The 15398-nt window shown below is 43.4% G+C and overlaps 1 protein-coding gene across 2 annotated transcripts; it reads right to left on the bottom strand.

The window, feature by feature from the left end:
* Positions 1-6231: 6231 nt before the first annotated feature.
* LOC118211829 (claudin-16-like) lies at positions 6232-14098 on the bottom strand. Of its 2 annotated transcripts, none has more exons than XM_035389338.1 (6): positions 14014-14098; positions 12761-12890; positions 11923-12031; positions 7906-8070; positions 6767-6958; positions 6232-6354 (listed from the first exon to the last, which is right to left on the bottom strand). In XM_035389338.1, the coding sequence occupies exons 1-6, from the start codon at positions 14037-14039 to the stop codon at positions 6266-6268; spliced, it is 711 nt and encodes a 236-aa protein (XP_035245229.1). In that variant the 5' UTR covers positions 14040-14098; the 3' UTR covers positions 6232-6265. The 2 variants fall into 2 exon arrangements, with proteins under 2 accessions (XP_035245229.1, XP_035245230.1); XM_035389339.1 differs by having other exon boundaries at positions 12761-12882; positions 14014-14029.
* Between the last annotated feature and the right edge of the window lie 1300 nt (positions 14099-15398).

Raw genomic sequence — 15398 nt, 5'->3', positions numbered from 1 at the left:
GATGTACGCTGGGTGTTCATGGTGAAGTGGTCCTAGTATCTGTGGGTGTCATCATGAGGCCAAGGGACTTCTGCTGAGGACTGGGCCTGACTCCAGATGGTTTCCGTGCCAACGGTATAACTGCCAATCACTCATTTTAAATCACGATTATCCATTTGAAACTGTGATTGGGCAATGGGATGAAATGAAAGTACAAACAAGGGACACATGTCAATATCTGTCTAATCAGTTCTCCGAAATAGACCCCTTCCCAATTCGTCTTTGACCTTCACAATGTGGGGGAAAACATTAAAATTAAAAGAACAGCACAAAGGGAAATGATTGTACTTGTCAGTCAAATTGATGATAAGACTGATTAATAAAGGAATCACCTTGAGCACAATCTGGTTTCCATATCAACCAAAGTTAAAGAACATTTTAATCACCACGGCACACCTTCAACTTTTTTGATTTATTGAAGAAAATTGACAAGAATTCCAGATCAAAACCCAGCTCCCTGTCAAATTATGGGTTTAATTAAAGCCCAAAATAATGGACTTAGGAAACATGCAGAAGTACTTCTGAACTAAAAATAACGGAAGAATATTTTACACGAACTTAACTGGTTTTCATTCAGCTGCCTGGCCTTTGGGACACTGAAAGAAAAGGGTTCATTCCAAAAAACTCTTTCCAGAGGAGGGAAATGGCTCTTTGCTGGTCAAAAATGCCATACGGGGTTTCATTAATTAGCTTCCATTATTGAGGAGTAAGAGAGAAACCAGGTTTGCAATTGTGTTTCAATGCTGAGGAGTTAATGCCTTCGAATTTAACTTTAACCTTTAAAGTTCCCTACAGCTTTCTTGGCCATAAGTCAGTTGCGCACCCATCTTCCAGGTGTTCAACTGATGGCATAGCAGGCCTGTGTGTTCCATATGTATTTTGTTTGATATGACAGTGTCCTCAGTCGTTAAATAAAATATCACGTACAATTAAATAGCTTGCTAGAGAATCATTTGCTTATCCAAAAGCAACAAACTAGAATTCCTCGGCTGTACATCCCTTTCCCCTTTCAATAAACTTGGCATCCACGGACCTAATACAGTTTTAAGAATATAATTTAGAACTGCCTGTATTTGACTTTACTGGCTTTCACATTGTTTGAATTTAACAGACAGAAGCAAAGTTTGTGTCGTGAAAGTAGTACTGAAATAAACTGATTAAATTATGCACACAGTGTGAAAAACATGATCATTATTTCAACTCAAATTGGCTGCGAACTGGACAGTGGTTGATGAATATTTAATAATTGGGGAAAATCATCTGTGCATAAAATATTGAGCTGTACCTGAAAAATGTTTAAATCTGTCGGGTATGATAATATAGAAAAAAGACGGAAGCTAAAAATTACAATGAGGAAAACAGGAGAATCATTGGGAATGTTCAGCATTGTTCTGATAACTCAGGCAAATGAAACCAACCACAAGGTAAGACATTTTTTATTTCCATATGTACCTCTGACCTGTGGAGCTCTAGGGCTTTCATGAATGGGGGGCAGTTCCTGTAGAAAATAATGTAACCGTGGTAATTCATGAACGGTCTTAATTAGAACTTAATTACGACTTAATTAAAATTTAGATTAGATTTAACTTCCAGCACATGGTTCCTGACTGCTGGAATCCGCTTACATCATTGATGACTTCAAGGCTCTACGCGTAAAATATGTGGCTCTAGTGCATATGTTCAAACAAATAATGTCTGGGTGTGCAAACACTCGAAGGATACGCATATCATTCTAATATTTGCATACCCGTAATAACAAAATTGCTGTTCTGGAGCGATTGTCCTTGACTGACCAATCAATGGCAAATCTGCCCTGCATTCGACAATGAGTTGACAACCCACTGATCTAACGAATTGTTGGGGAAGAACAAACAACGTTTTTATTCAGCAGTAATGTAGTTGTCAGGGCTGGAGAGTAATCATTAGCAAAAAGCGTAAGTGTTATACATTTGAATGCCGTCACGTCGTGCTTTCTCTGGAAGTGCACTTGGTGAAAATGTAGAGAAGAGTTTTTTTTTGCATTCAACTGTGAGAGCACTGAGCTCTGGGTGTGTAACTCTGTTGCGCTCTTTAATTGCAACCTCCAAAATGCACTCCATGAATGTCCAAAAAAAGTACAGAGAGAGAAAAATAAAAGAACAAAGAAATTATCTCATTCTAAGACATTCTAAATAATTCACTGTGGAGTGTCCTTAATACAGGAACAGGAGATAATGTAGAATGTCAAATGCATCATTAACGTAATTTCTTTAATTATACTGTCCCAAAATTACATTTACAATAAATCATATTTCAAGTTATTGCATTATAACTTATGCGTACATTTTAATACAATCAGATATCTTTCTTAAATACAACAAATATCACATGCATTTAGTCGAATTTGCATTAATGTGGTGTATGTACAGTATAAAACATTTGAGTTCATGTTTCACACACTGACATACATTTAATAAATGTGAGTTTGAATGAAATGTGGATTCCCCCTATTAGACGAACGGTGGCTGAGAAAGAGCTTTCTAACTCCGGATCTCTCCGATCTCATTGATATGCATCGAAGGCGGCGCGATTGAAACGACAACCGAAAAACATCGTAAATAAAAGGCTCAAACGCTGAAGCAACTCAGCGCAACAAAATGGGAACAAAGGGAGCTGGTGGCCGTGTGAGATGTGTGGCGGCGTCTGTACGGTGGTCGAGTCTCCAGCCACAGACCCCCCCCCCCCCCCCCCCCCCCCCGCCGAAATAGGTGGGGGTGCTCACCTGCGAGCTGTCATCCCTTTGTTATTTGTTACCCTCTCTTCTTTCTCCCAGTCTGAATAAAACAAAACCAAGTTTTGACTTGCAGGTATAAAACCTGGCCAGAAAAGCGTAGTTTTTGACTATAGTTTTTGAGCCCAGTAGACCCCCCCCCTTCCTCTCAACAATGTAATGTGACACATCACCACCGGGGGCAGTATAGCCAGTAGTCAGTGTCCCACTAAGAACATTTGAGTGACTCCCTGATTGTCATTAAGCGTATGAAAAGTTGAAACTTTATTGTGAGTCAACTTACCTGTGACTGGTCCAAAGGTGTAACACTTGGAGTCTTGGTGGGCTCCAGGGTCTGCAGGTATTTGTGATTTCTTTGCAATCAGCAGCTAAGTAAGGGCTTCGGAGAAAGGTATTTGGGCTCTTTAGTAATGAATCACTTACTGTATGCTGAAACACACCTAAAACCAGCAGGCACTGACACAAGACTGGTCCTCCAGGACTGGAGTCATAATGTATAGACAATCAGGGTCAAGCCGCACTTGTTTTTGTGGCACTGAAGTTTTTTTATTTTGTTTTGGTTTTTTTTGGGTGACATTGGGCATACAGTACAACACATGTTTTGGCATCATGGAGTCAGTTTATACACACAGTATGTGAACAGTCATGCAGCAATAATATAAGAAGAGAACTTAAACGACGGCCATCTTGGAATGGTTGCGCATCGCGGCTGGAATCCAGTCGCGACTGGATTCACATTCCAGAGCCCCCCCCCCAGCGCCTGCCCCCCCCCCGATGGCTCTCTTCGATTCCACCTCTCCCCCGGTCCGCTCGCTTTCGATTGACGGTTTTGTTTGTTGCTCTCGCTCTCTTAAATTGTAGTGATTTGTTTCACGATTTCGTCAGCATCACAAGCCGGAGACAAAAAATAAATAAATAAATAAATAAATAAAAGATACAACTGAAATGAAAGATAATGCCGGCGTCGATATATGTTCTCTGGGGAGGGCGGAGAAGCTGTAATTTCAAAGCAACGGGCAGTCCTCTGTGACTGTGGCTGCTCACATCTTAAGTAAAAGATCAATGCCCACTGGGACCTCACTCTTTAACCCCACCCCCCCCCCCCCAAAGAGGAGTGAGGCACAGAGCTTGAATCCCTTTTCCCCTGTGTCCTCAGAGGCCCAGTTTCCCCCCGTCAAAGAGAAACTTCAAAAGGATTAAGTTATTATGACAGCCAGGCTAATTAACGCAGATGGTGTGTTTTTGTTTTTGTCTTTTTGTTGATGTTGCCTTTTTTTTTCTTTTTTACCGACGATCCCTTGGCGCGCACAGCGTGACGCCAAAGACCAGTTCTCCCCTTTTTTCGGGCCGAGCTTCCTACGCCGGGGGAACGCTCTTGGAGCGAGCGAGCGTGCGTCTCCATGACGACGTTGCCCAAATTTGGGCCTCTGACATTCCGGCGTACTACCTGGGAGATCTATCCAGTCAAACATCTCTTTCCACTCTGTTGTTCACCAGCAATCACCCAGCTTGTTCAAGAATGAACTTTAAAATTAGTTCAATCAAGTTCAGTCAAAACCATAAAGTTAAGGAGCAGGTAAATGGTGGTTTCATTGCCCCCCCCCCCCCCTTCCTAGTTAAATTCATTCTTCCCCCCTTGTTAACTAGTGTTTTGATCGTGGTCACCTGTACAATGTGAGCCTTAGCCATCCTAATGCTGATGAGTAGCTAAGTGATACCAGGGATCATAGAGATACGCTTGTCTGTTGCTTCGGCACCCTCTTATTGTGGGGAGGCCAGTGGTGAATATTGCGGAAAATTGGGGGGGAGAGGTGAGGATTGTCTAGGGTGGTGGGGCCCAATGTGAGATCTTTTCATGGAACCCAAAATCCCTGGTGACGCCCCTGTTCATACTGAGTCTGCTCAGCACATTGGCCTGTTAAACCCCATGTTGTTCTGGCTTGCAATGTGCCTCTTTTTTTTTTTTGGTTACTACTTTTAGCGAACCTTTTTGAGAGCCACTTTTAAAATGCTTTCACTGCTGTTCTGCCCGTGTAAAGCTGATTCAAGTTTTTCCGGAGTTTTCCGAACATCTCTTCCTTTTTATCTTCATCACTTGAACAACACAGCTCTTTTTCTTTGGTTCATTACTGCCCTCTGCTGGAACGTACACTACACTGACCTCCTGCATCACAGAAAGACACAAAATCACAAATGCGGCATAGAACAGAACTACCTGCCTGAGAACTTACATACTAAAAAAGAAGAAACGCTGACAAACATTGGAACACATTTTTTTTAAAGATAGTATTGTATATCTTCTCAGTGTAATTCAGCTGTTGGTATGGCAACACAAAGTCAAGTAATGCATATTAAAATTAACAAACATTTCTGTATGTACAAATTATATTTGCAAATAAATTCTTAATTATTCCCTTTGCAGGTTATTAATATGGCATAAAACAATAACTTCTGCATGTACAGTATAACAGAAATGTGGGCATCTTCCACAGGATATTTCCAAAGGAGTCAATAAATAGTCACAGTATTTTACTTCATAACTTTTCTCTATATAACATGAAAATATATGTGAACTAGAAACTATTTTTACATCACATCAAGGCAATAAACATGTACAAGGATATTACAGAGCAGATGGGCATATGTTTGTGACTTTCATGTCTTATTCATTAAAAAAAATGTCAAAGCCCTTCAAAATGTCTGGGTGGAAGGATGCTGTGATGTTGTGTCTATAAATATATGCTGGATGGCTGGCAGTAATATTTTCATAACCTTTGTCACAGTTAACTGTGCCAACAAGTGGTCCATTTGGCAAGCTTGAAGCAGCATTCATTATTCAACCCAGACACTTGCACTAGATTGCAGACATTTCTATTTTATATAGTCCATAAGTACCTGGAAAACACTTTTTAAAAAAAAAACTTTTGTCCAGTGAAATGGGCTAAACTACTGACAAAGTATGTCACAGGAAATATCTTATAAATTAAGACCCGTGGCTTCAGATGAAACTGTCTTTATTTCTCCAGGTTGGAAAGTGGTCGAACTGAAAGGTGTTTCCTACGAATTTCACTCGCTGTGGGGAAAAGTTAAAGTCCTGAGAGGTTGATGCTCTTGATGGTCGAATGGCAGAGTGACTGATCTTGAAGCCCTTTTGGCGGTGATTGATCTTTTCGCCTTTTGGGTGGGGGGTGGGGGGTGGGAGGGGGTGGGTGGGGGGCGTAACGGCCCCTCTTTCGCATGTCGGGCCACCAATCACAGTCCCTTCCTCGGCCACCATGCCTCCTCCTCCCACACAATCTCGTCCTTCACCCTTTCTTCCTCCTTCACACTTTTCCCATCCTTTGTCCTTTTTCCCCTCCTCCACCCTTTCCCCCCTCCTCCACCCTTTCCCCCCTCCTTCACCCTTTTTCCCCTCCTCCACCCTTTATCCCCCTCCTTTTCGCGTGACAGAGTGTGCTACACACGCGAGTCCACGGCATACTTCTTGCCGGCTGCCGTCCTGCCGTACTGGTATATGGATCTGTTGTACTGCGACGATCGGGCATCTGTGAAAAGTAAGGAACACAGGCCGGAAAACAACTGTTTATATTTACTTCCTGAAAATTTTCTCATGAACCAGAACCAGAAACAGCCAAATTTATCAGCAATTAACAATAAGAAATACCTTTGTAAGTACCACTCTTTAAGATATTCATTAGGACTTTCTTTAGGTAGCCTTTAAAGAAGACTCAATATCTCAATAAGCTAATATTTTGAGTTCCCACAGAATGACAGAACGCAAATATATAGCTTATATCTGCAGGGAGTTGTGCTTGATAGAAAATGGTCACCACAAAGTCACATGGTACAGCAACTGCTTCCTTATTCGCTGGGCACTCCCCAGCATTCCTTGCAAGTTATAGATCGTTTTTTTTTTTTTTTTTTTTTTGCACGGTCAGCACAAACTGTCACGCTCACCTCTGAAAATATACAGGCAGCAGGTTAGCACGATTGAGGTAAGAAAGCACCCCGTGGATCCGGCCATGCCCAGCCAGCAAGACCAGCCGAACTCGTAGTGCATCCCCAGGTAGACGTTCTTCAGCACGAGGGTGGCTCTCTCCACGTACACGTCCACTGCGTACCACACAGATCCGATCATGCCCGGAATCCCTGCGTAACATAGCAACACAAGGGAATGGCTTACAGCTGCGTGGTCTTTTCATTCGCTGTGCTTAACCCTTTAAGGTATGACATCACAAATATGTGATTAGAATGTTCTTAAGAAATGTACGTTCTACTGCTGATGTTAACAATCACTACTGGTAATTGAAAGCAACGTTCCAAACATTCCAAAAAACCCACTCTTCAAAAGATTAACTGGCACTTTTCTCCAGAAGGACTTACACAGAATACGTAGTTTCCATTTACACAGTTGGATATTCAGCTTAAGGACTTTGCATAAGAGTACAACAACAGCCCTCTGTGGGAATCAAACCTGCAACCTCTAGTTTCCAAGCCCATTTCCCCTAACCATTATACTACCCTGCTATATTATATGCTAGATGTTAAGTGTTGTTCAAAAATCATTGCAAATCAGAGATCTGTGATGTTCCACATTAGAAGATGAAAGTGATTATATTTTGACACCAATCTTTTGGTAATTAAATAACATTTACGAACACATTATGTGTTAACATTATGAATGCATTTGTTTATAGACTACCACACTGATATACAGTACATATTATCACCTTCATAATCTTACCACAAAAGTACATATTATTCATAAATATTCATTTGACAAATATAAAGATAAATTGGCCATTATTTTCACGCCCAGCCAGTTATTACACGTGGAATCTCATGTCATTAATAAATGTGCCATGACAACGTGCAATTTTTCAGTTTGTCAGGTGTGGTACTGAAAGATAGTGTGTGCCATTATTTACTCCAAGAAATATTATAATTTTACGAGCAACCTATGTTCCAAAATCAAATTAAAGCCGCTTTTGAAGTCTTGCTGACTGTCAGCCCCCTCGATGATAGATGTTGTAACTACTGGCGTGCTATCGAACTATTGGGTCAGTTATTCCCCAAATTCACGGGAACGAGCTCACCTCCTATCCCGAATATGAATCCCGCAAAGTAGCATATCCGGATCTTGACGTGCGGCTCCTCCTTGAGGAGCTTGACGACGTCCAGGCCCAGCACCAGGATGATGAGGGCGAAGCTGGCCAAGATGTCAGCCGTGATCATCAGGGCTCGGGTCAGCACGATCTTCACTGCAAACGGAACACCAGAGGGTTACGCCTTATTTATACTTTTTATACGCAGAAAAACTTGCATCAAGTGCCGCATGAAAAAAATGACGTATTTTCAATGAATAAAAGTATCGCGCACCTCTAGAATTTTGTTGTGTCGCAGAACTTCATACTTTGTTGCGCAGTGCTGATTGGACAGCCAGATGGAACAATAAAATTTGTTGTCATGGATATGCATTATTTCACCGAGCGCTGCCATATTTTTTAAAATGTAACATTAAACTGTCAAACAAACTGTCAGGAGTTTGCCGTATTGTTACCATAGAGACAATAGAACACTCAGAGACAAGCCCTACCGCAGTGTATTGTGGGATTTTGGGCTTCCGGATAGTGTACAGAGCTTGTACACTACATTTTGCAGTGCATTGTGGGGCGGATATAGTTCACTATATAGTGTGCTACAATTTTGTTTCTCAGATGGGACACACTACAAAATGGCTGACACCAAAAGTAGTGCACAATATAGGGAATAGGGAGTGATTTGGGACACAGCCCTTTACAGAAGTATGAATGCAAAACGTCGTGCGACACTTTCATTTTTGTCGCACAACACTCGACAAAATGGTCGTGCGACGAGGTATAAATCAGGCTTTACTGTAGCGCCACCTGACCTGCTTCCCATGGCCTACGCAGCAGAGCTGGCCGCCGGCACGAACGCTCGCCGCACACACTCATTTTATTTTATTTTGTTTTGTTTTATTTACAAGTTTATTTATTTATTTATTTATTTTTTACCGGGAGAAAGCACATTAATCAACATTACTGTAAATGTGCCGCTATTAGAACCACTGGCTGGTTTTCAACCGCAGTCCCCCGTGCAAGACGGAAAAAGCCATTAAAAACAGGTTAAAAAGAGAGGGCGAAAGTTTAGGGGGCGCAGCCACGACGGCTACGAGCAAGTAAGCGAGTTTGTTCGTTCGGCTGTTAAGTGGTGGGTTTTGATTTATGTTGGAGCACTTTGGGCCGACAGCAGCATTCTTATTTGGGGACACCAGAACTCCAGCACCAGCTCTGCTCCATTAGTCTATGAGTGGAGCCGTGCATCAGGCATGCACCTGTCCTCCAGGTGTGTCATATTTACATTTGAGAACTTAATTTTCATGATACGTTGTTGCAGTTCTGAGTGTAATGTTAGAGCCTTACTCCGAGGTCACCTTCTTTACACTTTAAGAGAATTCAGGATTTTTTAAAAATGTGTATCGGACACTACAGCCGCTGCATGGATTTTAGGGTTGCGCATGCTGCTGCGTGTGATGCAATTAAATGCGCATGGATTAGAAACCCTAATGAGATTGAACTGAGACACGTCTACAAATCCGCTACTCCCCCTCTCGGCCTCCCCCTCTACAGATACACACACACACATGCTTGCACGCACTCACATCATATTCGCGTGTGCACACATGCACACACACACACACACACTCACCACACACCACACACAGACACACACACACATACACACGCACACACACACCCACACACACACACTGTTCAGCTCAAGTTGAACCTAAAGACACGCAGGCCTGGTGTACACATACTCACCCAGACACACACACGCATGCACACACACCCCCCCCCCCCCCCCCCGCCACACACACACACACACCCCGCCCCCCCCATACACACACACACACACACGCACCCCCCCCCCCCCCCTACACACACACACACACACACACACACACCCCCCCCCCGCCACACACACACACGCACCCCGCCCCCCCCATACACACACACACACACACACGTCCACCTCCCCATACACACACACACGCCCCCCCCATACACACACACACACACACACGCCCCCCCCCATACACACACACACACACCTACACACACAAACACACACCCACACACCGACACACTCACACACACTCACACACTCACACACACACACACACTCACACACACTCACACACACACTCACACACACTCACACACACACACACACGCACACATATTCAGCTCAAGCTGAACCTGAAGACACACAGGCCTGGGCTGTGGGTACCTCACAACGGCACCCCACCCCCCCCCCCACCCCCCCCCCCCCCCCCCACCACTGCTCTGATCTGAGGAATTCAATTAATGAGGCTGAATTAGTGCCAGACCGCTGGGGCAGAAAGAGAGCTTCACCTTCCGCAATTACCCAGCACCGGGAGGGCGGGCGCTGGGGTGGACCTCTTCATTTTCGGGGGGGAGGCGGGCAAAGTCACTCACTCCTGGGAAGGTCAGGGGCCAAAGCCAAAGCGAAGAAAAGACACTGCTGATTATAGCTCTTCTAATTGAGCGAGGGAGCGGTGTTTTCATATTTTTTTTGTGTACACTGATGGACATCAGCGGACTCCTCTTTGGCAAAGTTGAGGAATCTTTGGAATGGTGCTCGTTAACTGCATCCAAACCGGAGCTGGCTGACATTTAAGTGCACTGTTTTTGATTATACTTTTTTGTTTTTTTTTTCTTCAAAATGTCTGTTCTGTTTTTGAGAGTCAATCCAAGAGCATTTCTGTACTTTACAATTAATTCAATCGGGGAGGAGTAATTGATAATGATTTGCTTCAGCAAACTTCATAACTTTATGGAACAATGCAGATAACGTAAGCAGTTTGGTGATTGTAAGTGGGAAAATGCTTATACAGACATTTCAATCGGAGACCTTCTGTCTGCAGAATTGCAAATATTTATTTTTAATTAGTGTTAAGGTAGTTGTATGTTACATGACCCTATCCAGGTCACATTGCCATTTATAGATAAGTATAGTGAGCAATCTCCTTGAGCCAAGATGGCTGCCAACCTCAGAGCTTATCCTGAGCTCATTCAGGGGACATGGACCGGCACGCAACCAAGACGGGACCAATGCAGGACGGTCTATCCTGATCTTTTTTTCCCCCACAATCCATCTGTTAATGCGGAGCACCAAGCAGAAGACACAGTGGGTACGTTTCCAGTGTAGAGAATGTATTCTTCTGCCTGGAAGAAAAAAAACCCCCTCTGAGGACTGAGGGTATATTTTTCATGCTTTCATAGGCCCAAGGAATTCAAAACAAGGCTAACGGGGCCCTGGGCTGTATCTGGTCATGCGTTCATTGCTGAATCCTTTGGTGAGTACACAGCCTGTTGCGCAGCGGTTCCCAGCCAGGCGTACTCACATCCGAAACGTGGCTCAGCTGAGGGCTATGTACCGGGAATCAAGGTACATGACGGGACCACAGACTGTAACCATGGACACAGATCCCAGGGGTTTGGGGGGTGGGTGGGGGGGGGCTGAACACATCCTCCCTAACTTTGGGAGAGCATCGAATGCCCCCCCCCCCCCCCCCCTCAAAATATCATCACGTTGCATTGGGAGGCACAGTTAGTGCCTCCCATTTTGACATTTCCTCAGTTGAAATTAGATCTGCGTCATTTGACTGTAACAAAAGTGATATGCAAAATACCATTACATTACAGGCATTTAGCAGACACTCTTATCCAGAGTGACTTTTGAAATTGTATTTATTCATTTACATAGCATTTACATTGCATCCATTTATACAGCTGGATATATATCGAAGCAATGCAGGTTAGGTACCTTGCTCAAGGCTACGACGACTGTGTGTCCTACCTGGGAATCGAACCTGTGACCTTCAGGTTACAAAACTAGCTCCTTACCCATTATACTACCCTGCCGCCCCCATATAAGAAAGGCTAGGCTTGGGTTGTAGCCTTGGGCTGATATCGGGCGCACAGACACACAGGTAAGGCTGAAAGACTCAGCGTGGGGACAGACACCTGCCGCAGGTGGACGGAGAGAGAGAGGGGAGGACTTACGCGGGTGCTCCGCCAGGATGGTCTCGTACTGGTACTGGTCGCAGGTGCGAACGCCATCCTGGGTGTTGGTGACGCACTCCCACCACAGGCCTCTGCACTTCTGACTGACCTGCAGAGACACACGCGTTAGCACAGTCCGCTTATGGGAGGAGCCTATAGAGCACAGTCCGCTTGTGGGAGGAGCCCCAAGAGCACAGTCCGCTTATGGGAGGAGCCTATAGAGCACAGTCCGCTTATGGGAGGAGCCTATAGAGCACAGTCCGCTTATGGGAGGAGCCAGCAGGAAGACAAAGCGACAGAGCCAAAGTTCGGGATGAAACACGGACGGACACCCTGGGTGGGATCGAGGGGGTTTAGTGTGCCCTCTGAAGATGGGTACAGAGATGCTCTGTTGCTAAGACAGTGCTCTATTCAACGGGACATCTGTCCGGCTAAAATGGGGTTCGGACGGAACATCACACAGTTGTCATTGACAAAGGCTTGTATTGTGCTTTTTGTGTTCTTTTGAAAGTGCGGTATCCCTTCTGTCACAAATCTCAATATGAGTGATGAATTTCTATATACCTTTAGTCGGATATAGTTGAAGCTTAACCAAAAAAATGCACTATACGCTATCAAAAATGGCTACCATTTATTCAGTTTGATAATGACATAAAGTATGACATTAGCTGCAAAGTACAGTATATGGGTAAATTCACTTTTGTGGCTGAAATGTAAGTAGATAGACTGCGTTAAAAAGGAATTTGCTGATATTATAATATGTGGGCTCTCTGAAAATAGAGATTAACAGTAGAACCCTACGCCAGAACCGAGAGTGTGGCTGACGCGAAGCACTGACCTCCAAGTCATCGTCAGCATTGACCATCCAGCAGTCTGTCCAGGTGGCCACGATGAGGAAGAGTGTGGACACCAGTGCCAGACAGGTCGCCATTAACTGGAGGACCACAATCATTCTAAATTCTGGAGGACTCCAAAAAAACAAAAACAAAAAAAAAAACTCCTTTACTAAACACTGAAACACAAAGTAATTGTCACCCCTTCTCTCACTCCAAAAGCTTCTTGATTCTGTAAGTCTGAGTGAAATAATAGCTTCAACCCGCACATAGGCACACGCACAGATGCACATAGGCACACACACACTCGCACACACACACATGCACACTCTCACACACACCAACAAAGTCCTACTGATGTTAAATCAGAAAGAGGGGGAGAAATGTGAACGAGCAAAATGATTAACTTAATTCTAAAGCAAAATTCCTTCAGAATGTAAAAGTCTGCATTCCATACAGGATATGAGGACAAGGTGGCAGATGTACACAAGCCCCAGTGTCTTGTGCCACGTCCATATTTTGCATTAATTGTCAAATTGAATACATATAAATCATGATTGCTCTCTAGCATAACTTAAATATTGTAAACAGTTTCCTTTCTGCTGGTGTAATGCCTTTATTTTTGCCTGCTGATTTGCATGTCTCTGCAATGCAACGCTACTGTAGTCACCTCAAGGGTCATTCCATGCATCCCATGACCCCAAAATCTATGGGGTCATCCTGATATAAACACATGTCACATGTCACATGTAAATATCACATGTGCTATATTTATTCCCAACTGTTTTTAAAGCAAACTTGATATTGACAGTTGGCTACAAATAAAATAAATTCACAAATTGAACAGAATCTCACCCCCAATGATCCCGGAGAAACTGCCTAATACTGAAAGCTAGTCCACAGAAATATCGACATCGACAACTGATGCTGAAAGTTAAAAGCAAAATACTACTTTGCTTCCTGCGGAAAACATGAAGTTTTGGTAGATTTGTTTAATCACAAAAGATTACCACCTAAAAATTGTTGTGGTATGCATTCCTTGACAGGACAATTTTCCAAAAATCCTGAACCAACTGAAATAAAATTCCTATATAGCTAAATCAAAACAAACCACATCTCGTGATAAGTCTCCGTACTTACAATTGGCTGTTCGTGCCTGACAGCACCCGAAGAGATGGATACTTCCCAATAATCCCCACTATACACGCAGTTTTTTCACAATCACTCAAAAGTATGTACGAAATAAGATCTGATTTACCTCCACTTTGAGCCGACAGGACTCATGTGTTGGGCTCTACATTGATGTTTGCCGGTCGAAAAAATGAACGATTCTCACCTCCGTGTGACGAAAGAGCAGTGAAACTGTTTTTTTTTTTTTTTTTTTGAGGTGGAGAAAAAGAATGGTAGGGTCCAACAGGATTGAACTGGATTGATTCAGGAGGGCTTGCGTGGATTTGGGGGAAGGGGAAGGGGAAGGGGAAGGGGGTGGGGGTGGAGGGGGGGGTTGTTCTGAATAATGCAAGACACAAATTAAGCCCTCTTTCCTGACATCAAAACTAAGTACCTTTTTGTTTTTTCCATGGTCATTTAGGGCTTCGCAATGAGCACGGGGTGTGCTTTGAATGTCTACATGGGGCCTCCTCTCAACCGCGATAATGGTACTAATAGGTGCAAAAGCACGATTGCTATAAGGTGAGCCAGCAGCGCTCCGGGGGTTGTGTCCACGCCTGCTCGACCGTTGATTGCTGATGGTTCTCCTTTACTGGACATTTCCAAGCGTTGTGAAAATAAGTCTCTGCTAGCTGTTTGCGTCCTGCCCTCATGGCTTGTAGCACTGAAGAGTCCAAACTAATTCTTCAGAGGTTTCCATACTGACTTTTTTCACCAGTAGACAGTAGTTGTTTTATCCCAGTTTGTCATAGGCTTGGATAGCCGTTAAAAAAAATAATAATAAATTACTGTGAATACTGATTCTAGATACCTGAACTATTTGCTGGTCTCATGTTTCAACAGAGCTGATTAATAACTGTGACTTGTACGGCAGTGCCAGATCAGTAATTTCAGACTACAAATATGTGAAATGTTTTAAAGAACATTTTCAGTTGTGCCTTAGGTATAAAATATTGCCATGAGCGGGGTGTGAATAAACTTTAGTTTCACAAACAGAAAGAAACAGAAAATGGATTATAAGTCACTAGTGTTATTTTGGAACTTGTAAATCTTTGTATTTTCGCATGAGTGAAAGTTTAATCATTTGGCCCACCAGACTGAAAACACCTTGCTCTGTTTGGCAAATGTGAACTTCTGTTATAACAAGACTGAAGTATGTAGGTAACTCCTCCGTTTGCCTGTCAGAATAAATTTATCTCATGACCAGGTTGACCGTGATCAGATTTCCTTCCACAACTATTCCTCCTCATCCTCACTCAGAGCAGGAAATTATTCACTTTACAACGGAACCTGTGGCCAAAAACCCACTGACCTAGGCCTAGTCCATAACTCTACATTGAGCAGAGCAGGCTCCTAGACTTCTACATCATAATTCTGCATTGAGCGGGGTCCTAGACTTCTACATTATAATTCTACAGAGCAGGGTCATAGACTTCTACATCATAATTTTACATTGAACAGGCCATTTGTGTT

The sequence above is a fragment of the Anguilla anguilla genome, chromosome 13 (assembly GCF_013347855.1).
Source record: "Anguilla anguilla isolate fAngAng1 chromosome 13, fAngAng1.pri, whole genome shotgun sequence".
Classification (NCBI taxonomy): Eukaryota; Metazoa; Chordata; class Actinopteri; order Anguilliformes; family Anguillidae; genus Anguilla; species Anguilla anguilla.
This window is presented reverse-complemented; position numbering and strand designations above follow the sequence as displayed.